This window comes from Hydra vulgaris, chromosome 04 (genome assembly GCF_038396675.1).
Source record: "Hydra vulgaris chromosome 04, alternate assembly HydraT2T_AEP".
Taxonomy (NCBI): domain Eukaryota; kingdom Metazoa; phylum Cnidaria; class Hydrozoa; order Anthoathecata; family Hydridae; genus Hydra; species Hydra vulgaris.
In genome coordinates, this window is record NC_088923.1 from 36,940,001 (window position 1) to 36,967,500 (window position 27,500).

At 28.1% G+C, this 27,500-nt stretch overlaps 1 protein-coding gene across 6 annotated transcripts in view; it reads right to left on the reverse strand.

Moving 5' to 3' along the window:
• The window catches only part of LOC101239749 (otoferlin), a 209,604-nt gene that overhangs the window by 109,035 nt on the left and 73,069 nt on the right, over positions 1 to 27,500 (reverse strand). For all 6 annotated transcript variants that reach the window (XM_065796214.1, XM_065796217.1, XM_065796218.1 and 3 more), the window contains 9 exons: positions 24,629 to 24,697; positions 22,320 to 22,363; positions 22,025 to 22,089; positions 15,354 to 15,451; positions 15,093 to 15,206; positions 14,589 to 14,697; positions 14,071 to 14,309; positions 9,445 to 9,545; positions 3,234 to 3,345 (listed from right to left, as the gene is read on the reverse strand). In XM_065796214.1, coding sequence (XP_065652286.1) covers positions 3,234 to 3,345; positions 9,445 to 9,545; positions 14,071 to 14,309; positions 14,589 to 14,697; positions 15,093 to 15,206; positions 15,354 to 15,451; positions 22,025 to 22,089; positions 22,320 to 22,363; positions 24,629 to 24,697 — 951 coding nt within the window. The remainder of the gene's footprint in view (positions 1 to 3,233; positions 3,346 to 9,444; positions 9,546 to 14,070; positions 14,310 to 14,588; positions 14,698 to 15,092; positions 15,207 to 15,353; positions 15,452 to 22,024; positions 22,090 to 22,319; positions 22,364 to 24,628; positions 24,698 to 27,500) is intronic.

The window sequence follows — 27,500 nt, forward strand, 5'->3', positions numbered from 1 at the left end:
TAAAAGCACTCTACTCTATTAAAATATAGTTGTTTAGACATTTTCATTTAACAAAGAATAAAGAGAAAAGTCTTTTGCAATTTTCAATTTTTTTAATTTTGATTAACATGGAACACCGGTTTTGGGCTCCCATCTCTTCATATGCTCCTCACAATGACCTGACACTGATTAAGAAATTGGATACTTTCAAAATATTTGACAAAGAAGTTGCTGAATCTGCCATAAAAACCATTACAGGACATTTATGGTATTTAACTCAAGACCTTGTGAGTCTCATTTGAAAAGCCAGCTAAAAAAAAACAGGTAAAAAGGCTTGAAGGTAAAGGATTAACGGATACAATTGTAAAAATGAACTTAGATGACTTTGTAACAAATAGATCAAAATATGCATTTGAAGTGCTTGGAATAAACTGGACATTTATGAAAGATCATTGCCTAGACACATGGAGTACAGTAACCAAATACCAGGAAGCATACAAAATTCTTAATTCTGTGAATGTTATGAATGTCACAGCCGAAAGAGGGGTGAAACTTGTTTCAGATTACATACAAATTTTGACAAAAGATGAAACTCAATTGCAATATGTTTTACAAACTGTGGAAGAACATCGACGTCAAATTCCAGATATGCAAAAGTCCACAATTGTGAAGACATTAATGAAAAAAAGTGAAAAATCAACAAGCAAAAACAAGTGAACAATTTGTATCAAAATCTGATTAAAATAAACATTAAATTTGACCTACATACATACATACATACATACATACATACATACATACATACATACATACATACATACATACATACATACATACATACATACATACATACATACATACATACATGCATACATAGAGCTCCTTTATACATAATCAGACTGTCCTGGATAAGATATGTATATTTTTCAGTACGTGGTATCCAGTCTACTATTTCTGTAAACAGTTTAGACCTGATCAAATCATTTGGTAATTGAAAGAATGAGAGAACCAAGAACACAAACTTTAAAGTGTTAATCTTTTAAAATAATTTAATGCAAGTGGATTCAATAAAACATTGTTAAAATTATATAGTTCAATTAAGAATTAACTTTGCACAGAAAATACAGACTTCATCACTCATTTATAAATTTATTTGCATTATGATGTATAAACAATATCATTTCTCTGTGTTGAGGTAACAGCTATGATCTCATAAATATTTATGTATTCAGAAAACAATTTCCCGGTAAATACAGAAGATGCTGACAATGTGAATAATTTAAGAGCCAATTCTTTTTGCAATGGAAACTTTTCTCCATATTTCCAATAATTTAAAGCATCATTGTTATTATCTATAACTGAGTGATTAAAAAAACATCAATTTGAGTAGCTTGTACAAATTTTGTAGACTTTGAATATAACTGAAATTACTAAAGATAAATTTTGTAATTATACTTTATTAAGTATCATGAAAAAAATTAAAATAGGCAAAGCAGTTTCCAAAAACAGTTTACAAAACATTGACAAGATTTGAATATAAATAAAACCACTAAAATTGGCTTTCAATGATAAAAAGTATTATGTCATAATAAAATTATAGTTAAATGAATTTTAATAATAAAAATTTATAACCTTATTTAGTTTTGGCAAAGTACTGTTAAAAGACAATTATGTAAGATTCAATAAGAAGACATTTAAGCTTGTAGTAAGGATAATGGTTGATAAAACATATCTTTTATAAGTTGTAATATCCAAATTATTTTGAGAAAAGAACCTTTATTGAAAAATGCTAAAACTTGTTTTTTTGTCAAAGGTGCATCATCTTTGCATCAGCAGCCATGGCGCAGTGGTTAGAGTTCTGGCTCAGAACCCAGAGGTCCAAGGTTCGATCCCAGCTCTAGCCCAACAAGCAACATTTGTACGGAAGGAGGCATGAACTTCTTGTTAAATTCTCTCCTGCGGTGCACTGTGTTAAGACTGTAAGGACTTCTGGGAGCACCTAAAGTAACTTCAAAAAAAAAAAAAAACTTTCTAATCAATTTTTGATAAATTATTTTTTAATGAATTTCCAATCATTTGATGTGAATGTTGGCAGCTCATTAAATATATTTGAACTGCTCTTTCAAGTTTCTCATGTCATTCTAACATTAAGCATGTACTATTCCAATAAGTGGGAACATTTTGCACTAAAAGTAAAGGTGTTTCATTGTGTTGTTGTTGCAATTACTAAAATTCTTTACATGCTTTTGATTAATAATTAAAATGGCTATTACTAACTATTCTATGTGATTTAGTTAATAAATCTATCATTAATGTTGGGATAAAACTACATCCTTAATCACAAGCTGTAATAAATGAATTGTGCAATAAACTGATGTTACTTGAATAAGTTTACTGTCTGGAGACATATTGACAGCACCATTTTTAACTTTATGTCCTTTTGGTGCATTAATTCCCCCATCTTGTTAATATATTGATGAACTTCCCAGCTATATTTATTCTTGCGTGAGATTCTGGAAAACATAAAGCATATTGTACAGTATCTTTTTACATTAAATTTTTTTTATCCAATGTCCTGATAAAGAAATAAATGTTTCATTAGATAAGAGATAAATCCAAATATCTGAAGTAAAACTCATGTACTGTGATTTGTAACTTCATTACAAACTTTTTTCTTTATATAATCATACAATTGAGGAAGTGCTTTTTTTGAAAAAAAAAATATCTGCTTGGTAATACATACCCAGGCTGTAAATGAGCCATTAAACCAATAAATCCATCATCTTCAGTGATCCTAAATGGTTGGTTATCTAAAGCAACCATCATAGCTATTTCCTCATTTGCTGTCATTATTAATATCTCTTTTTTTTTTGATGAAATATTATTTTGGATAGACATTTCCTTTTTCATTTCACACATTTTTCATAATTAGCATGCTACTTTATGAACGTTTCTGTGGAGTTGAAAAAGTTAAAGGTTCAATATTATATATTTTTTTTCTCTTCATACAACTTATATAAAGATGTTTTTGCTTGATTGTGCAGTGGAGTTTTAAAAAAGAACTTTTGACAAAAATTATACAAATTATAAACTCATCTGCTTTCTGCATAGAATGCAAACTGCTGTGGATTCATAGGAATCACATAATTTAAAAAGCTGCGAAATGAAACTTGTCATTTTAGAATGCTTACAGTGGTGATGTTTTGAAAAAAAAAAAAAAATGATTTTCAAAAATAAATCATTTATAAATGTACCGTGTATGAAATGCACATGCACAACCTTTCTTCATCTAACTGTGTGACTTTAAGTCTTTTACTTGCTGCTTTAGCATCTTTTTGTTCCTTTTGTAACTGAGTTGAAAGTTTTCTAATCAAAGAAAGAAAGAAATAATATGGATAGGGTGCCAGCAAATGCTTCTTTTTTTAGGGGTGAGGGGGTGGGGGTGAGAGGAGGGAGGGATGGGTCATTGATGGGAAATAAAAATGAATATTTTGAAAAAAACAAAAAATAGATTTCATTTTTTTAATATAATCGCTAGAAAATGCAAAAACAATTTTCATCTCTATTTAATTTTTTGACTTAGAAAAATTAAATAAGAATGAGTAAAATAGAGTTTAAAATAGAATAATAACTATAATATTATTTATAATAATATTTAAAAGAACATTGGGTGTATGCTGAATGAAGTACAAATATTTTCCAATTAGAGTACGGTACCCATTTTTTTATTTGGCAAATAAAATATGAGTAAATTTTGTGAAATATTTAAACTTTATTATTTATTAAAAAAGGCTGAAACATTTTTTTTAAATATGCTTGAGAAAAAACATAACAATCTATACAACATGTTTTTTATATGGTAACAGAAATCTACATAAATATATAACAGTCTACAAATCTACATATTTTTATCTTTTCACATTTTATAATGGAAAAATAAAATTAATAATAAAATAAAATTTTTGATACCAAATGCTACATTCTTATAGTAATTGCTGTTATTTTTAATAGCATCCACAATGTATTATAACAATGTTTACCTTTTTAAATAACTATTCAACTGAGTTTTAAAAACTATTCATTTGACATTTCGTCGAGGATAGTGCAAAACCACGTAACTAGTGTTGGTTATTAAACACATAACTATAATTGGATATTAATAATTTCAACACAAATATATATTGTTGACATTACAAAAAACATGAATAATACTCTTTATATTAAAATGAACCCAAAACCTGTTGTAATAAAAAAAATATAAAGTTTTAACCTTCTCCAGTAAAAAAACTGTAGTGCAGATACATGGTATTATCCAATGCTAGCTACACGGTTTTGCTATTATCTAATGCTAGTTACACAGTTTTACACCCCGACAATTTGTAAAAATTGCTTGTTTTGATCATTTTAGTAGTCATGTTTACATTTTAGCACACACATCTACTTTTTCTTAAACTCATACACATCTACTTTTTCTTAAATTCACACACATCTACTTTTTCTTAAATTCACACACATCTACTTTTTCTTAAATTCACACACATCTACTTTTTCTTAAATTCACACACATCTACTTTTTCTTAAATTCACACACATCTACTTTTTCTTAAAAACACTTATGTATTATATCAAATAAAAATCAGTCTATTCAGTATTTTTAGGATATTCTTGTAACTTATTGAGCAAAACTCATTATCTATCAACTATGGGTGTGGTAAACAAGAAACTGATGTCTTTCAAGGACAAGTACAGTCATTTTGAAATCAGGGATTAAACATTTCTGAAATTGCTCGAATATTAGGTTGTTCTTGTAAGTAAGTTATCAATTCTATTAATTTATTTAATGGTACTGGTTCATTAAACAACAGAAAATGCAAGTCTCGTGAACAAAAAACAACACCAAGTGAAGACACAGCCATTGTCAGTATCACTAAACTGAATTCTTTTGCTGGCACACCAAAACTTAAAGAACAAATTGCTTAAAATTTAAAATTCAATGTCTGTCAGCACTGCCAAAAGTCTCTTACACTAAAACAACCTATTCAGAAAGATTACCCAACAAAAGCCTTTGGTCTCAAAACATAATCTTGTCAGTTGTTTAAAGTTTGCAAAACAGTACAAACACAAGAACTTACTTTTTTGGAAAAATGTGCTTTGGACTGATAAGTCTAATCACTTTGGATTTGACAGAAAATAATATGTTTGTCCGAGAACTTAGTCCTGAGTATCCTCTAAAGACCATAAAAAATGATGGTGACAATCTGATTGTGTTAAGGAAGTTTTTATGGTCTGGCATAAGCCCGTTGCATAGAATTCAAGGGAGAATAGATCAATACATGTACAAAGAAATACTAGAAAACTTCATGTTGCCATTTACCAAGGAAAACCTCCCTTTGGCTTGTAAATTGCAACAAGACAACAACCCCAAGCACACCATCAAAAGTGTTAAAGCATGGTTTGACGCTAACAAAATAGATGTTTTGGAATGGCCTGCAGTCACCAGACCTAAATCTGATAGAAAATTTGTGAGAGAAAGTTGATAGAAACATAAAACACACAACTGCAACAAATTGAGATCAACTTTTTTTATATAAAGGCTCCTTTGAACACCATTACACCAGAATGATGCCAAAAATTGATCTTGTCAAAAAGCCATGTTTTTAAGCAGTTATTGACTCAAAAGAATACCCAAATAAATATTAACTTAACTCAATTAAAGTTTTTTGTAACTATTTATACAAAGAACTTCCATGATTTTTGTAGCAAAAGGACGAATGTTAATTTTGTACAGACTGTTTTTATATTATATAATAGGGGAGAGTGGTGTACCTTGGAGGCACGTCAATTGTGCTGCCATCGGGTGATGAATTCAGACTGAATTTTTAGTTGCATGTATTTGCCTCTAAAGGCACTTTTTTTAGAGCGCATTCTTTTTTTTCTACAACTGTAGGTATAAACTTTGTTTTAAAACTGATTATCAAAAATTGTAAAACATGTTTTCAGCTGCATTTATGCATGCTTGAAACTGCTTAACTCCTAACCTATAAACATATGGTAGCGGTTTTGTAAAAACTGTGGTAGCGGTGTACCTTGGAGGTAGCTTATGTTGTGTACTTTGGTGGTACCATCAAGGTACAAACTTGCATGATTTTGTAAATACTATTATAACTAATATTTCTTATGAAAGTATTTTTTTAATGTAATATATATTGTTATAGTTTATTATGATATTTTTTTTTGTTTATTAAGAATTTCTTTAGTATAATATGATGTGTGTATTTCTTTGTTAAATTGTAATTATTTTTTCAAATTGTTATTTTCTCTTTGATAATTTTCTTGAATTATCAAAGAGATTATAAAACTGTGTATGAGTTGGACTAATTAGACATGGTCTTTTAGTTGCCACATCCCTCTATTACAGGAGGTTCAGCATGGCAGCTGGAAAAATTAATTTGGCATTAACTTTATTAATTACCTGAATGTAGTGTAGATAAATGCTAAATCAAAGTGAAATACCTATTATTACTAAACTTTAATGTAGATATTTGTTATTACTCTTTTCTTAATCAACATTATTTCTTTTGTAAGCTTTAAATACTTCTAAGTATAAATTAGTTTAAATTTATAATAATATATAATTTCAACATAAGTATCAATTAAAATATAGTTTATATAAATCTAACTAGATAGATTAATATTATCTCTGATGTGAAGTCCAATTATCCTATAAGTAAACATATCAAATTTCTACCATGTTGAGTACTTAATCTATTCAAACAATAATACCTCCAAGGTACAAAATACATACCTCCAAAGTACACCACCGGTGGTGTACCTTGGCTGTAATGTAAGCTGTTTTTTAAACTTAAAAAAAGGGATAAAAATATGTCTGGATGTTTAATAAAAAATCCTAGAGTAACTAATATCATAAATTACAGAACATATTGTAAGTATTTTTTTTTTTTTATATTTGTAAAAGTTTGAAAATACCTCTGAGGTACACCACTCTCCCCTATTCATAAAAATTATATATCTATAGAAAGACTCTTTGTTGTTGTATTCTTATATCTGCATTAATGTCTGCCATATCTACACAACTTTTAATTTTTAATGGTTATCATTCAATTTATAGTTCTATTAAGTACAAGTAAAAGATTATACAAATACTACTGTGTTTAAAAGAATCAAAAGAACTGCTCATTACCCCATACAGAATTTAAGATTAAGAATCAAAAACTTGGTCAATTTCAATACTAATCCAGAAGCTCAGAACATTCTTGGCTACTATCACCATCTCTCTCATTCTATATCTCTCTTAAAACTTTATTTCTTTTTTTTAACAAGAATTTAAAAAATAAAAATTATGTTATATAACAGACAAATAATAGAAATAGAATAGAAAAGAACTTTAGGAAGCTCTAGAATATGAAATTTAGCTTACACACAATAAACAAAGCATCACAAAACATTTGAATGAACTTATGAATCTTTATAAGACACGTTTAACTTTTATGGATGTTTGAATCATTTGATCTCCAGAATGGAAAAAAATAAAGCAAATAATAGATCTTTTATGATCATTAAACAGCTGATGGAAAGAGCTATGTATCCACCAGCCAAAAAGTTGTTGAGCATCTTGCTAACAAGCAGTTATATACAAAATCAAGATTTTAAAGTGAAGATAATTCTGATGATTTTAAGGCTTTGTCCAAACCACCCAAAAGGAAGATATATATCTTGTATATTTATTAAAACACTAATAAAAAATAAAATTCTTTAACATATTTTTGGTAGTTTTTTTAATTGTTATGAGTGAATGAAGTTATGAATGAAGTTATGTTTAGTTAAGTTAGGTTTCTTTAAAAAAAAATGAAAAATAGGATTTTTTTACTTTATTTCCATGAAGTAACTTTTTTTTTGACCTAAAATTAATATTTTGAAATACTAAATTGATTTTTATTAAATTGTGTTTAAAATACAGTTACTTCGTATTTAAATAAAGAATATCAAATATAAATCTGGCAGAATAGCTCAATTGGTTAGAGCGTCAAATGAATTGTTAAAACCCAAACTGTTGTGCAATATGAGTTCAAATCCACTCACCTCAGCGCTTGAGTAGTACTTTGCTATGCAAAAATGATGGTCAATAACAGACGCTACTTTGGATTAGTCTTTATGACTATTTGTAGCTTTTCCTATGCTAAGCCAACAATATCTTCAGACATAAGGGCAAAATACAATATAAAACTCAAATAAATAAATAAAAAATTTAATGAATATTTAATGAATTTAATTTAATTAATATTTAAAGAATTTAAAGAAATAATAATAATTCATGTGGTAGTGGTGTAGTGGTAGAGTACTTGCTTCATAAGCAAGAAGTTCCAAGTTCAATCCCCCTGGTAGTACAGTGCTCAACTTGTTTCTCCACAAAACAGCCTTGTTCATCAAGATTCGTGTTTTGGAGTTTAAGAGTTGAGAGAGAGTTTTAACCACAGATAAAGAAGCTCTTTGACTTTAGTGGCCTTCTCAACCTTGGGGAGGTGACTTTACATAAAAAAAAGATATACATATATATCTTAAATATATTGTAAAATAGTAATATAACTCAAGCTTGTATTATATATAGCTCAATATTGTAAAATAGTAATATAACTCAAGCAATAAAAAAGGTTTTAACTGAATAAAGTAGTTGACTAAGTATTATTTGATAAAACTGCATGACTAGTACTGGTGACTAAGTTACAAAAAAAAACTTTCAATGCAACTGCAAGTAACACTTTATGAATAAACAGTGTTAACTAATTAAAGATGAAAAGGAAAACCATTTTTGTCTATCATGCAGACACCAAGTTGTAGAACTCAAAGTTAAACAAAACAAAAGATAGAAATAAAAATGACTGGTACCGGTAATGGTGAATAAGTTGTAAACTTACAGAAAAGCTTTTTAAAACCTCACATGATAAGCCGATTTGTCATTTGTTTTCATTTTAAAAGACTCCACATTTTATATCATGCAAGATTTCTTGCTGAAATGATTGATGTTTATATAATTGTCTTTACTAACTTTGTTGATATTTTTTCATACATTTAGTTAAAAAAGCTACTTTTGCATGTAAAGCTTTAGAGATAGATTTACAGGCAATTGGGGAAATGGAACAGTTGGTTAGTTTAAGAGAACCATTGATTTATATAATACAGGAAAACAATCTTAAGAACTGTAAGGTATTGAAAAATTAGCACTTACAGAAGATATTAAGACTGGCAGAGAAGTAAAAAAAATATACAAAAAAGTTTATATACTTTTTTTATGTATTCGTGTATACGAGGCACCAGAAATCAAATGACAACCTTCTAAAGTCAAAAATATTTTAGATTTGGCAAGGGTTAATGTGCATGAGAAATAAATTTATAACAAATATTTACACTATTATTATATTTATTTTTTATTCTAATTTTAATTCTTACATGCAATTTGCCACTATTTCATCCAAAGCATCTCTAAGACACTCCCATCTATCACCAGCATTAATTTGAAATCGATCTTGAGTTTCTTTCAAAGCATCTTCCTAAAAATATGCCAAAAGTGTAATCTTTACTTTTTGTGTGTATCCTGTATATCATGTACCAACTATAGAAAATTACATAATGGTACAACATATTTACATATCAGCGATAGATATTTACATAAGAGTTATTTACATAAAGTTATACATAACACTGATTAACAAACAATTTGGTGCCAGAAAGGTAAAACCAGTTTCTGATTAAATTTAGAATGCTAAATTAAAAAATCATATTTATTTTACTTAACTCTAGGTTTTTTGTTATGTTTGCTATGTTGTTGCTGTTTGCCTCAGTTTCATAAAATTTCTTTTTTTTTTCCCCGCTGAATTTAGAAAACCTCATAGAAAAAAAATTTATTTTATTTAAAAAAAAAAAAAAAAAAAATCTCTTTTATTTTTGTGTTTATGGTAAAACCCTAATGTAACTGAGTATGCATACAGAAAATGATTACTAACTTAATACATGACTGAAAAATGTGGGTATGAGGAATTAGGTAAATTTTTAATATAAGATGTATATAAAAATTATAATTGCTGTATATTTGTCTATAAAATAATATAAAAAAATATGTTTTAAAATTCTTAAAACTTGCATATTTATAATTTGGCAATTTTTGCTTTAAAATTTACTAACTTTGTAGGAAAATTTCGTCAAGTGCTTTAATACTTCAGTTTCATGATTTCAACAAGAAGTTGCTTGAATTACCCTGATTTGTATTATAAAATTTATGGGCAAGATACAGACTAAAAAAAATCATTATAATACCATTCATTTATTAAGTTTAGATTTTAACATTATATATAAAGTTATATGCAGATTTATCCTGTTATATTACTAAAATAATGTTATATTTGCATTTTGTTGTTATATTTAACATTATATTTTGTATGCTTTTATGATGTTATACTTCTTGCGAAAAAAAATTTGTATTTAACTTTAAAACAAGGCCATTTCAACTACATTTAACTATACTTATTTTTCTTTCAGCTTTATAAGTTTTTTTATAAAACCATATGCTCGAATTAAATTATGAAAATTTATATAATATATAAATATATGTATGCAGTAAGTAAAAAAAATAATCCTACACTTAAAAAAAATTATAATTTTAAAGATTGCATCAAAAAAATAAGTTTTCCATTAAATTAAAATTAATTGATAGTTAATTTTAATTTAACAACAGCTCTCAGGCATTGGTGGTGTAAGTTATTAATTATTCAATGTTCATTTTTTATTTGAAATTTAGGTGAGAAAGAAATAATTGATATCAAGTATTTGTTAGCTCTGTTGTTGTAACTTTTTATTTTTTTGAAAAATAAGAAAATAAAAAATAAAATAAAACTTGAGATAAATAATTTGGCTTACAGATGTAAAATTTAAATTAAAATCAAATGAAATTCCATCTACTACATTTATCAAGTATTAGTAGAATTGATATTTTAATTGATACGAAGCATAATCTGATTGGAACCGTTGCTAGTGTGGTTCGTAGAGGACGAAAACGCAAGACCACCAGTGCAATTGATCGAAATATCATTAATGTCATCATTAATGTAAAGAAAAATAGATTTGTTTCGGCAGCTAAATTAGTTTTAAAAATTCAAGAAGATCATGACATCACAGTGACTCCTCAAACAATCAGAAATTGTATAAGAAAACAAGGATATAGAGGTAGAGTGGTTTGAAATAAACCTTTTTTAACTTCTAAACAAATGAAACGTCAATTGGAATTTGCATCAAAGTACTTAAAATCCCGATATCATATTGGAAAAAAATTTTGTGGTCAGATGAATCAAAATGCAATCTCGTCTCATTGGATGGAGTCCAAAAAGTGTGGCGAAAAAAAGGAGAAGCTTATAAATTGAGTTGTTTGAGAGGTAGTGTAATGCATGAAGGAGGAAATGTGATGATTTGGGGTAGTATGAGTTGAAGTGGGGAAATTTACATTTATTGATAACAAAATGGATGCTTCAATGTATTATGAAATTCTCCTAACTTGCAACCATATACTTAAAAATTGAGAATGGGAAGCAATTTTGTACTCCAGCAGGATTACAATCCAAAACAGACCGCTAAGAAAACGAAGGTATACATTGACATAACATCAATGTTTTGGAATGGCCATCTCAAAGTCTGGACTTGAATCCAATAGAAAATTGGTGGTATATTTTGGATAGAAAAATTGGCGACCGAGCATTTAGATGCAAAGACAACTTGAAAGAAGCTATAATGAGGGCATGGAATAATACAATAACAGAAGAGACCCAAAATTTGATCAACTCAATGCTTAATCATCTAGATGAGGCCATCAAGGCTAAAGAGGCCCCACTCGATACTAATTACCATGGAATTTGATCAATTTGAAATTATTTTTAAACTGTACGAATATTTTTTTGCAGTCAATTTTATGCATCATTAGATCAATTGTGTAAAATCCAAATGGTTTGAAAAGCAATTAATTCACCAATACATAAATAAATTCTTAAAAACAATACTTGATAAGATAACTAAAAAAAACTTTTAAATATTTTAATTTTTTTTTAATTGTACCATTATTTTTTTTGCATACTGTATATATAAATATATATATATATATATATATATATATATATATATATATATATATATATATATATATATATATATATATATATATATGTATACATATATATATATATATGTATACATATATATATATATGTATATATATGTATATATATGTACATATATGTATATATACATATATATATACATATATATAATTACTTTTTTTTTTTGAAGAAGAAATAAATGTTGTCTCAATTTAAAATGGCATTATTAATGAACACAAGCATAACATTAATATAACATCAATATAACAATAAACTGTTTATACTGTTGACTCATCTGGTTATAATAACAACATAAAGATAAATATTATTGTTATACTGTTGTTATATCTGAAAAAATGACATAATATTATTTAAATAAGACTATTTTCATGTTATAATAACATTATACTAATCTTATAATATTGTTAGTTCCCACAACTTTGTAGTTCGTTTACGTCAAAATATTTTAGTGTGTACTTTATAACTGAAATTAATGTTTTACTAAACATGTTTATTTGATGTACTTTTCCATAAAACTGACTATATGGCATCACACATCATATGAAAAACTTGCACAAAGAGTAAACATTGGACACAGGTAAAGCAAAAAAATATTATTGAACTTTGAACTTTGATAAAGAAACCAGCACAATGTCTGCTAGGTTTGTAAAAAAAAAATAAAGAAAAATCAAGTGACAGTGAAGAAAAAGTGTTATCTGATTATTTTATTGACAATTATTCAGCAACTTTTTAATAAAAAAGAGTTCTTGTCAAAAAATAAACTAATCAAAGGAATTTGTAGAGGTGTTTGGTGTTAGAGGTGTAACATCGATTATAAGAAAGAAGGAATTTGGCATTAGAGGTGTAACATTGATTATAAGAAAGAAGGAATTGATTATAAGAAAGAAATCTTTTGGACCACACTAATAACTTTTTTCGCTTGAGAAAAAAATATTTTATTTTGTAAAAATGTTAAGGAAAAATATTACTGACCATAGTGGAAATTTGTGTAGATCTCACAATGTTGAATTAATTATTATACCAACAATGACTATTTGCTATTTTTACTTGCCGTTATCTGTTTATGGAATAGTCAAGCCAAGTATCACATTGTATAAAAAAAGAATTAACTTTGTAGGATGAAGCAAATCACACCATTAAAATTGTTACATAACATTTATGCAGAGAGTTACTAAAGATAACCATGAAATGTAAAACCATTAAATAAGGATGGTGGTTTGTTTCAATAGATATATACAACAAATTACTTTGGCTTACCATGACGAAACTTGCAAGCATCTTTGATGGCCCTTGAATAAAAATTTTTTACCAATGTTTATGTTGTTAATGTTGAATTGACTGTCTAGCTAAATACTGTAGTTCTTAATAAAAAGTTTTGGGCAACTAAAACTCAGACAATTATAAAGACAGACAACATTACAAGTATTATTTAATTTTCATTAATATTATTGACATGGTAACATGCTACATGACATGGTAAAGTTTAACAATAACATGAGTATCAAGTTGCACTTTCTGTACAGACATTTCTTGATTTCTTGAAACCCTTGATCATGTAAGTGACAAACAAGATTCTTCAACATTCCCATCAACACATTAAAGTTATTGTCATAATATTTGGTTAATATTTGCAAAGAAATTTTTCTTCTTTTATACTTAAAACATAAATTATTACCAATTATCACTAAGTAAATTCAAAATATCCACTATTTAATTTTTGAGTTCAACTTATTTTACAGTGCACAACTGGTTGGATTTAGTACTTTGCCATATTTTATGTTCAAAAAATTTTATATTATTTTTCAAGTTATTTCATTGAAATTATAAAAAATCACACCTGATTTCTTAAACACCAGAAAAAAAATATTTTTGCTAACCAGTGTAATGTAATAAGTAAGTAAAACTTAAACCCTACCAGGTTTATGATAAATCTATGCAAAATGTTTTGCAAATAAAGTCGTCTTATATGATCTTCTAAAGTAAATTGTATATGCAAACATGGTTTATGTTCATAATACGGCATGTTATAATATTCTTCATCCAAGCTCTCAGCTGCCATTGCTGTAGTTAGAGGTATATTGAATTTATCGCTTTTAACCTGCTGCTGGTTAATGAATGGTAATATACTTTCATCAGCTCTATTACCATAGTTACCTATAGAATATTTTTACCTTTTAAAATTTGAAACTGGAACAAATTTCAAATTCTAAAATTTATTATATTTGCTTTAAAAAGATAAACACAAATTATTATATATAATATAATATAATTATATACAATTATTATAATAACCAAAATGGTTATAGGAAAAAAATACTCTGATTTTTTTTTAATAATAAAAAAAGAAAAAAAAGTTCAATCACAGTGAACCATGTGAACCAAATGTTAAAAAAAATCGAACTCATAATAAATAAAAATAAATATTTTTTAGACCAATGTTTATTTCAAACTGAATTGGTTTGCTAGCAGTCTTTCCATCAATCATGCATGCTTCATAAATACAACAAAACAACTGAAATTCTTTTTTAATCCCTCCAACAGCCTATAACATAATGAATTAATTAACAATCAGTTAACTTTAAATAATACAAAACTAAAGTTATTACTATTAATAGTAATTTTTAATTTATTTATTTAAATAATCTTTAATTTATTATTAAGAGTAGTAAAAGTTGTAAATCAAAAACTTTTAACTTTTTTTTTTCTAATATTAATATTGTTTAATTATTAGCATAAATTTATTGATTTATTATTTTTATTTTATAAATATATTTTATTTTAATAATTATTTATATGTTTATTAGTACTTTTGATTAGTATAATTTATTTATACAATTGTTTTAATAAATTAATTTATTTTTATTTTGATTTATACACTTGTTTATTATTTTGTATTTAAAAAAAAAATTGTCAGAAAAGAAAAAAAAAAAGACTAACACGTGAATGGTTTTGGAAAGGCCGAACATATACATTCTTTGTTTCTTTTGTTAATTCACTTTCCTCCAAATGAATGGAAAGCAAAATGCGCCCTCTGTAATCAATCCCTTCCTCCTAAAAAAATTAAATAAAATTTACACCAACAGAAAAAAAACAACACAGAAAACTTCATATTCAAAAGCATAAAATTTAAAAAAAAATTCAGATGCAGATATAAGCATTCAAATATATATAAATCATTATTTGGTAACAAATACATACCAAGCCTTGATTATAAAAAGCATTTTGTTTAATGAAATGATAGTCGCGAGAAGAACCATAGAGGTTAACCCAAGCTGGACCAAATGTTGGTAAAAAATCTGTAAATTTTTTATTCAAAAATAACGTTAAAAAAAAAACGATAATATTTTATATTCTTCCATAATTAATACCAAAATCAATTCCAATGTCAATAAAATTTTATATTTTTTATATCTTTTATCTATAACTTTTTATTGAATTCATCTATATAATTCACAGAAAAAATCCAAATTTTTCATTAATAACATTTCATAGAAATAAAAAAACAATTATAAAAAAAATTTTAAAAAATGATCAATAAAAAAACATAACAATAAACAATAATAAACAACACACTGATTTTGAAAAACATTTTAATCTTAGTGAAATATAATTTCCGGTTTTTCCGGTTCAACTTCCTGAAAATGTAAATTAACAAACAATACCAACCGCTCACTAATCCAAATCACTTAATGTATCCTTGACATTACAAAATGAACTTCAGATATTTTTAAGATAATTAAAAAGTCTTTGATGATTTAATGGGAATTTAAAACAAGTTTTTAAGAGATTAAACCTTAAGAAGAATAAGAAGAAGCTTGAGTTTAAGAGAAGAAACCAATCTCCTATATTTTTGTTTTTTTATTATCTTTAGAGAAACCTTTTTTGTTGAGATAACACAATTTAAAGCTCCTACAAATTTTTTTCAACTGTGTATGAATTACATAAGTTTAAATTCCTTTTTTTTTAACTTCTCTTACAGACCTTATTAATCTCTCTTGCAAGAAATTTTTTGATCTCTCATAGGTAACAAGTTCTTCTTTTTCATTTCATTTTTCTGATTTTGTACCTTGTTGTATTCTTTAATGTTTATTTGCATTATTAATCTCTAGGATACAACCATATATATATAAATATATATAAATATATATATATATATATATATATATATATATATATATATATATATATATATATATATATATATATATATATATATATATATATATATATATATATATATACACAGTACTGTTAATAAGTTTTAGACCACTTACAGTTTTTCAAAAAATCCCGGAGAATTCTTCTCTAATATTTAAGTTTGTAGTTCTAAATTATAAACTTATAAAAACACATGTATTTCACACAAAATATGGAACAATTACAAACTTTTTAATGTCAAACTTCATAAAAAATAGTTAATATTTACTATGTCCTCCTTTTGCTTCATTCCCAGCCAATATTCGCTGGAGAATAGATTCATACAAGTTAGTTATAAAATCCTGGGGTATGTTGTGCCATTCTCTTTGAAGTACTTCAAAACATTCTTCATCATTTCGGGAAGCATGTTCAACCTTCTTTCTGTCCAGGTAATCCCAAATATGCTCTATTATATTCAAAACTGGACTCTGGGGATGCCAGGTCATCAATTCCAGTACTCCTTCCTCTGCCATTTCATTTAAATAATTTTTTGCCACTCGGGAACAATGTTTTAGGTCATTGTCCTGCTGCAAAATAAAATTATGACCTATTAGTCTCATTCTGGATGATACAGCATGGTGCCTTACGATATCCACATAACGTTCCCGGTGAGTCGCCCCCCTATTTTGATTAAATCACCTACTCCAGATGAAGATAAACAGCCCCAAACTTGTAAAAAGCCTCCTCTGTGTTTAATAGTAGGGTTTAAACACTCAGGCTGATAGGCTTCTTCAATTCTTCTTCAAACATATTAGCGTCCTTTCGTTCCAAAAATTTCGAATTTGGACTCATTGGTGTACAGAACCCGGGTAAACATTTCCTGGGCCCAGCCTTTGTGTTGATTTGCATATTTAAGTCGTTTTTCTTTATTGCCACACTGTAATAATGGTTTTCGAATTGCAACACACCCTCTAAATCCCGATTTAAGTAGGTGCTGTTGAATAAAAGAAGAGCTGACATTTGTCTTATGCCAGCTGGGTTGACGCTTTTTTGGTATTTCTTAAAGATAGGGTTTTTAAATATTTATTGTCATCTTTTGTTAGCTTAGGAGGTCTACCTCTTTTCTTTCTATCTTCAAGGGAGCCAGTTTCTCTGGTTTCTGTAACAGCATTCTTCAAACATCCTGTTTTGGATGTAGTTGTTATGACACATCGTTTTAATAAATAAACAAACAAATCCCTCACGTTTCTTCATCAACTTTGTTTATTTATTCAAAATAATATACTCTTTCAACTTTTCTTATATATTATTAAACTTAAGTACGCTTTAAAAAAATTACATAGGAAAAAAATTGTAAATACGTCTAATTATACAAGTGGTCTAAAACTTATTCACAGTACTGTATATACAGTGCTCAAAGTGGAGGAAAAAAAGTAACGGGATGGTATCCGGTAAATTAAAAATACCATCCCTCTTAATTATTGTTATATATAGAGATTTATAAAAAAGTGGCAGGATGGTTTATACTTTATAAAAAGGTGATGGGATGGCATCCCGCTGCAACCCGCCTCCCTTTGAGCACTGTATATATATATATATATATATATATATATATATATATATATATATATATATATATATATATATATATATATATATATATATATAAGTATATATATATATATAAATATATATGTATATATATATATATATATATATATATAAATATATATATACATAAAGTATATATATATATATAAATATATATGTATATATATATATATTTATATATATAAGTATATATGTATATATATATATATATATATATATATAAATATATATATATATATTTATATATATATATATATATATATATATATATATATATATATATATATTTTATATATATATATATATATATATATATATATATATATATATATATATATATATATATATATAATATATACATAAATATGTATATATAAATAAGTGTCAGATATCGCAGCCCCTTGGACCATTCCTGATACCTGCAAGAGGTTATCTTGCTACAGGTAACATTTAACCCAGTACAACCTGCTTCATGTCATGCGGCTTTGTAGGATACACGTTTTTAAGACAAAGGTCAGGAAAAGCTAACTCTGACTTTAAACACTCCACTGCATAGAGGCTCAAAGGCTAGAGATGATTTCTTGATAAAAATACTTTATCTTGGGCGGATGTTAAATGAATCCGGCTACTGCCTTCTAGAAGGCCTCTTAGGCAAAGACTTAATGGGTAAACAGATTCTATCTGTTGACTATCCTTAGGTTAATTAGGCTTGCGTAGATGTATTCATGGCGTAGATGATCCAGTTTAAGATGTTGAATACAGAATCTCCTTGACTCAATGCATGGGCTTTGCTTGGGTCTCTTATTTTATGACTAGGCAACTCATTCCTAATCAGGGTACATTCCTTAATGAGGGTACAGGGTGTGCATTGTCGAGGCCACATTTAGAGCCCTTTGTTACGGCTGAGGGTTTATTAATAGTTATGAGGAAATTGCTTGGACTATTAAATAGTGTACTGAGTATTATCTGTGCTTTGATTCAAGTTCTCTAACATATTTAAAAATGACTAAAGTACAAAAAACTATCGTCTTTACCAAGCTCTCTAGGCCTATCATTCACTAATATTCTTGGTCTTCAAAGTAACTTTTCTCCTGTTGAGTTTTATATCTTGCAAATTTCACCAGACCTATTTACTCTTTGTGAGACTAACTTGAGTTCAGCAATCTCATCATGTGGTTTTAGTGTTGATGGTTATCTTCCTTTAATTTGTAAAGACTCCAATAGTCACATGCTTGACTTGGGCATTTACATTCATAAGAACTCACTAGAATTCATAAGAATTCACATTTGTCAGGAAACTAGGTTTGAATCCACAGACTATTCTTTTATGTGCTTTCATTTAGCACCACTTCACTCTATTGCCTTTCTCTTTGCTCTATATCGCTCTCCTTAGTCTCAAGACTGCACTCTTTTTGATGTTATTTCTATTCAAATTGACCAAGCCCTTTTTCTTTATTATTCAGCCAATATCGTTGTTGTTGGTGACTTTAATGCTCATCATACTGAATGGCTTGGCTCCAGTGTCAGTGACTCTGCAGGCATTAAGACCAACAACTTTTGGCTTTCTTAATTTCTAACAAAAATAGTCAACTTTCCAACTCATTTTTCAAACAATCAGAATCATTTACCTTCCCTACTTGACTTGTTTCTAATCCTAGTCAATGCTAAGTTTTTCCACATTCACCCTTAGGTGCTTCTGATCATATATTGATTTCTTTAAAACTATTATCTCATTCTTCTTCATCATCAGAATCCCCCCTACCATCATACCACTTACAACTACCTTATAGCTGGCTGGAACTCTTTCCGTGATTTTCTTCGTGATGACCTTTGGGTAGAAATCTTTTGCCTACTTGCTGACAAATGTGCTTCTTTCATAACTTCTTGGCTTAAGGCTAGCATAGAATCCTTTATTCCCTCTCCAAAATTCCAAGTCAAGCCTCACTCTTCTCTATGGTTTTCCTCTCATTGGGCTGCTGCAATTTCCAATCATAACCATTACTTTCATACCTGTCAGCAAAACAAATGTCTGTTTACAATAGCTAGAAACCATTGTAAAGAGGTTTTGTCTAATGCCAAAGTCCACTATTCTTAGATCACGAAATCTCGTATTTTGTCTAAAAAATTAGGCTCTCATGACTTGGATTTAATCTGCAATTGTATGGTTCAGTCTTGTCACTTCAACTAAAGATAAAGCTGAATTGTTCGCTTAGAACTTCTCATCAATATCATATCTTGATTCCACTTGTCCCGTTTTACCTGATATAGCCAAAAAACAGGTTATTCCACTGCCTGACTTTGGTATCGCTCCAGCTTCTGTATGTAAAGTGATTTCTTGCTTAGATTCTTCTGCAGATTGTGGTCTGGACAATAAACCTATTATAGTGTTGCAGAAGAGTTGCCTAGAGCTGTTATCTATACTTTCAAAACTACTCAACAAGTGCTTATCAGAGTCTTGTTTTCCAGCCTGCTGGAAAGCGGCATTTGGTATTTTTATTTTCAAAAATTCTGGAGAGCGATCTGACTTGTTGAACTACCATCCCATTAGTCTTCTTACTATCAAAAGCAAGGTTTTTGAGTCTTGATCTAACAAACACTTAATCTCTCATCTTGAATATAACTTACTTTCTGATCATCAATATGGATTTCAATCTTCTTATTCTACTACTGATTTTTTAAGAGTAATAACTGATAGATTTTATCATGCATTAGATAAATGTGTAGAGACTAAGGCTATCGCTCTTGACATTTCTAAAGCTTTTGATAAAGTTTGACATGCTGGTCTTCTCTATAAGTTCTTTTCTTATGATGTATCAGGTAACATCTTTAAGATTATTGAATCCTTTTTTACCAACCGAAGTATAAAAGTTGTCTTTGATGGACAGCACTTTTTGTCATAACCTGTAATTTCAGGGATTCCTCAAGGTTCTATAGTTGGCCCTATACTTTTTTTGAATTTATATTAACAACCTCCCAGAATTTTTCACATCTTAGGTGACATGTTTATTGATTATACCATTTATACTAGTCTTGATAAGGAGTCAACACTCTCTGATTGCTTGAAGGGGGCATTTGAGCTTAAAAAGGATCCCACTTTGCTGCAGCATGGGGCTCGCTGTTGCTGTTGGACTTTAACCCAGAAAAAACTTAATTTTTTTCAGCTAATTGTTATCTCAATAATCTAGATGTTCCTATCATTTTGAAGGGTAATGTTTTCAATAAGTCATGTAGCCTTAACCTTCTAGGATTAACTCTTACTTTTGATCTTTCTTAGAAACCATATATTAAATCACTTGCAAAATTGGCATCTGCTAAGGCTGCATCTCTTTATCATGCTTGCCACTTTCTCACTCTGAATTCTAATCTTTATCTCTTTAAATCTAAAATCCATCCTAGTATGGAATACTGTTGCCATATCTGGAGTGGATCTTTGTATGATGCCCTTTCTCTTTTAAACAAAGTGCAAAAATGCATTGTAAACATAGTTGGACCTGCTCTTGCAGCCAACCTCTAACCATTATCACATCGTCATAATATCGCTTCTTTCTCTTTTCTATAAATACAATAACGGGCACTGCTCTAAAGAGCTAGCGTCTCTAGTGCTATCTACTAAAATTCATTTTCATATCACTCATCATTCAATTAAGTTTCATCATTCTACTCTGACTGTTCTTAAGCACACTAAAAATTCTTAATTGTCTAGTTTTTTTCCTCAAACATCAGTCTTTTGGTATCGCTTACTTCATCTTTTCCTGATTCATATAATTTGCAATCTTTTAAGTTGTCTGTTAATTGTTATCTTGTTTTATAAATTTTATCTTTTCTCTTCCGTAACTTCCAACTTTAATAGTGGTAGCTTGCAACCTTGTTGGAAGTAAAGTTGTTGAAAAATAAAAATAAAAACTTATTTTGCCCCCTGCATACATGCATACATACATACATACATACACACATACATACATACATACATACATACATACATACATACATACATACATACATACATACATACATACATACATACATACATACATACATACATACATACATACATACATACATACATACATACATACATACATACATACATATAGCAAAATAAATTATAAAACAGTAAGAACCATTATTAGAAATGTCTGATAAATCAATCCAGAGTGTTCCAATGACTTCTTCTTTTAAAATATCTCTAAATATAAGTTTTTATTAAATATAATCAATAATTGGTATGCAACATAATTATTATTATTATGTGACATTATAATTATGTGGCATTGTTTATATAGCAATACTTTTTGATAATTCTTTTACAGGGCAAAACAGTAAAATATAGTAAGAGTAAAATTATTTGAAGTTTAACATGAAAAATTGAGATATTAAAAAAAACATATCTTAATATGTAACTTCTAAAAGACTTACTTGTCCTTCAACTGAATTTTTATTCGACGACATAGTGAAGGAAACTAAATATTTTAAAAGTATTAAATAATAATTATAACAAATTTTAACGAAACAATTTATTTTGTATAAATATTGTTTAAACTATTTATTCCATTGTTAGAAGTGGGTTTGTTTAATTCTTTTGTTACAATATTTTGTTTAACTATTTTATTTCCAACTGTATGTAGCCGCTATTCAAGTTGGAAGTTACTAGAAAGAAAAGGAAGAAAAAAAACAAAAACAGTTCACAGAAAACTTGAAACACTGTTGAAGGTAAGAACAAGTTAGACAAGAAAGAAGCAATAAACTAAATGGTAAAAAACTAAATATTCAAAATATTTCAAGCATAAAGGAACAGTTATAGTAAATAGATGCAACTTTGATGAATGACAAATCCTGAAGGATTGAAATTCGATTAGAAGGAACCATGGTAGAATTTTTAGAAAAAAGGAGATGGACATTATGACAATGAAACAGAGGCTTAAGCAATTATACCAAGTCCAGCTAAAAATCCAATGCATTTTTGACCTCATCTAAAAAACGAAAAGATGTCATTAATAAACCAGACCAACCAAAAGAAAAAATGAAAGTGCAATAAAATCCTAGTAAGTCGAACACTTGAACTTTTGTTATCTCAAAATGTTTAATTTGGTTTCTTGAAACCGTCTAATTTGTTTACTATTAGAATTCTCTGGTTAAGACGAAATTTAATTGGGTAAGTCAACCTTTATTAGATCCACCCATTTTTTCATTCAATAGTAATTTAAACTTGTCTGTCTCTAAACACTGCTCTCATAAATACGGGCATAAATCTATAAAATATCAAAGCATTAAAACTTGGAACAACCTTCCTTATGAACTAAAAGCTCTCAATTCATTCTCAACCTTTAAAACTAGATTATTCTACTTTTTATTAAAAAAATATAGTTAATGTTTATAATTTCTATAATCAATTTTTGTTGTCATTACTATTGCTTATTGTTATTTTTATAAATATTTACATTACTATTATTAACTACTTTTAACTATTACTACTAATATTAATATTGTTATTATTGTTATTATTGTTATTATTATTAGTAATATTATTAACACCGTTATTTTCATGTTATAAAGTTATTATTAACACCGTTATTTTTATGTTATAAAGTTTATTATTTTTATTATATATTATGAAAATTAGCATTATATTTATTTGAATTAGATATTATTAACATTAGCAGGTGTTTACTTTATATTAGTAAATTTACTATTTGTAAACATCCTTGAATGTAAAATCTTATTTCAGAAATAAATTATTGATTGATATTATTGATATTGATTCCCTTTCAGCAAATATCTTTGGATACTTTGAAATTTTTTTGAAGAACTCATTTCATATAAAACATAAATAACAGTAGGCTAATTTTTTCTATACTTTTCAATGTATTTAAATCTGAATAGAATAGATCGCTATTAAATGTAAATTCACGCTATAACAAAACTGCTGCAAAATAAATCATGATAAAATATTGTTAATAAAGCAATTATTTCATAGTTTAGTTCATAGTTAATGAATTTCTTTATTAAATGATGCAATTTTTTGATCAAATATGGAAGTCATTGTGTTGCTCAACTTTTTTAAAGGTTTTCTTTTCAGTGTACAATGTGAATAAGAAACGTAGCATCCTACTTTGAAACATTTTTCACACTTTTATTACTGTTATGGTGCATGTTTAATGTTTATACCTTAGCAATGAATAATAAAAAATGGTCCTTAGCTCAAACTTTATCTCATTTCAGCTAAAGTTCAACTTAAAATTAATATATTAAGGATATTCTACACATGAACCAATTTTATTTTACTAGCAGTCTACCTATGAAAATTTTCCCTGTAAGCAACTTTTAGAAAAAGTGATAAGTAAATGCATGGACTGACAAATAGGAACAATCGCAAGAGAGCGCTGCAATATTAACTAAGGGTTTGGGTTAAGGCAGGTTTAAAGTTAAGGTTAGGTTCAAACATCGATATGTTTCTTTAAATATTCATCTATGTAAATAAATGAACAAAAATGTGAATTATAATAATTAAATAAAAATATTATAATTAAATAAAAATAACAAAAATAGTTACATAAAATGTTATTTTCGTATATCAAAATAGTTAAACCTAAATATGTATAAATAGGAAAAAAACAAAAATGCAAAAAAATAAAATAAAAAATATGAAAAAAAGAGTAAAAAAAAATGTTGTTCACAGGAATAAAAAAGATATATGCATATATTCAAGAATAAGAAAAATAAATTACCAATTCATAAAAAACTATTTCTTCATTCCATTTTGGATTATAGCAATTATGTTGAACACTTGTTTTAGCCTAAAAAACAAAACAGCTACATTAAATTATAATTTTTCGAACATATATAAATATATTTTTATGTGTATGTGTGTGTGTGGTCGTGTGCAACTTATTTAAGCAGAATTAGGTGTGCACTTTCCTAATACATCATTTTTAAAATACTAACTTTATTCTAGACAGTTTTCAAGACAAAAAAGAAAAGAAAAAGAATAATTAAAAAAATGAAGAAAAAATTAATGTAATGATAAGCCGATGTATGCAATGAAGCTATATTTCATATTCTACAGTTCTGTTTTACATGTTCTATAGCCTGTTTTTAGCTACCCAAACAGGTTAACAGGTTTAATTATATTAGGTTTAAGTTGCTGAAAAAAATGCCAACTTTATTTACTATTAAATAACCGTTATAATGATTTGTACTAATATCATTTACTATACCATTACTCAAGTTATTAAAAGATGCAGTCAAGTATTTAAGCTGTAATTGCCAGGTCAGGTCAGAATCAGAATCATCACGATCACCCTGCTACAGGTATTATGTAACCCAGTACTACCTGCCCCATGCCCTGCTGCCTTCTAGAGTGTGCTTTTTTAGGCAAAGGCTAGGAGAAACAAATTCCTACTTAAATAGCCTTGGGGCTCTTGGTTGAGTAAAGACTAGAGAGGGTGTCTCGATAAAAATACTTATCCAGCTACTGTCTTGTAGGAGGCCTCCTAAGCAAAGACTTTAGGGGTAAGCAGTATAATTCTCCTAACCAGCTTCGAAAAATACTCATCCAGCTACTGTCTTAACTGCATCCACCTACTGTCCTGTAGGAGGCCCCTAAGCAAAGACTTTAGGGGAAGCAGAATAATTCTCCTAACCAGCTTCGAAAAGTACTCATCCAGCTACTGTCTTAACTGCATCCACCTACTGTCTTGTAGGAGGCCTCCTAAGCAAAGACTTTAGGGGTAAGCAGCATAATTCTCCTAACCAGCATCGAACCCCTTCTTCATCTATTAGGTTGGCATAGATGTAAATCTGTGTTACATTGTTTCCTGCCTAGGATGATGAATGCTGGATCTTTATGATTCTTTTTATAGATTTTTTCTTGTGCCTCCTTGATAGTGGTTATACAACTTTTCCTGTTGTCTCCAAATGAGGGTAGAGCTTTAAAAGTCAGTTTAATGGTTTTGAGGTAGTAAGGTTTCCTGAACTCTGTGGTAGCTCACAGAGAGAGGCTGATTCCATTAACAGCTGCAAAATATCAGAGTAACAGTGTTATGTTGCGCATGGATGGTGTCCTCAACAATGCACACCCTTTTGGTGTGCATTGTTGAGGTCACATAAAGACCTCTATGTTTGCTCAGGAGGTCGTGCTCTCTCTATAATGAGTCAAGTTCTCTTTAAACTTCAAACAGGCCAAAAGTAAACTAAAACATTAAACATTAAAACTTCCCCTACCACCTAACTGTTTTAATATATCTTTTACTACTATTCGTGGTCTGCGAAGCAACCTTCCATCAGTTGAATTTTACCAGACTTGTAAAATTCACCAGACTTGATTGCTCTTAGTGAGACTAATAAATTCTGCTATTTCTTCTTCTGATCTCAGTGTTGATGGGTTCTATCCTTCTATTCACGAAGACTCCAATAGTCACATGTTTGGCTTGGGGTATACATACGTATCAATTTACTTATCTTTGTTGCCAAATCAGGTTTGAATTTTTTGACCATTCTTTTATGTTCTCCTTTTTCCCAAGACTGCACCCCTTTAAATGTGATTTCTGATTAAATTAAATTGAAGCTGAGAGGCTAGGGCTATTGGTCTTGACATATCTAAGGCTTTCGACAAAGTTTGGCATGCTGGTCTTCTCCATAAGCTTGTTTTATATGGTGTATTTGGGAAAGTTTTTAAGATTATTAAATTGTTTCTCATTCTTTTACTATATCAGTCCCTGCATGCTCTAAAAATTTTAATTTGTCTTGTTTTTTTCCTGTACCTCAACCCTTTGGAACTCTCTTCCATCTTCATGATTTCCTGAATCATACAACTTGCAACTTTTCAAGTCTTCTGTTAACCATCTCCTTGCTCTATAACTCTATTCTTTTTTTCTAGTAACTCCCAACTTAATAGTTGTTGCTTGTAGCCTTGTTGGGAGTGAATCAGAATAATAAAAAAATAAAAAATTTGTTGGTGTATAGAGCATAGATAGCCCAACATAACTTGTATCCTAATTTTTTTCTCTTTTACATAGGGAGAGCTTACACTAATTGCTTTTAAGTGTTCAATAATTGCAAATAATTTGTTGATCTTAGATTCTTATTAAAGCATGTTTCTGTATTGCCTTATTAGCTAAGTGAAATATAAACAGATATCCAAATTAATAAAAGGTACAGTGTTTTTCCATAAATTAATAAAAGGAACAGTGTTTTTCCATAAATTAATAAAAGGAACAGTGTTTTTCCATAAATTAATAAAAGGAACAGTGTTTTTCCATAAATTAATAAAAGAAACAGTGTTTTTCCATAAATTTAGCTCAAAATAGTATGTTTGATCTGTCTATAGTCAAAAATATTTTTTTCAAATCTTTCTGACCATCAACAAAAGGAGCCTGTAATTTCTGTTTGTTATTAATTAACAAACAAATTAAAAAAATCAGTAAATGTAATTTATAAACTTTTTTTTTTTTAATTTAATGAATTTTTTAAACTTTAATTTAATCAATTAAAAATCTATTGTAGTACAATAGATTATTAATTGATTGAAAAAGTCTTTTTCATAGGAGCAGTTTATAAACTTATAAATAGTTATCATTTTTTTTCTTTATTTGATTTATT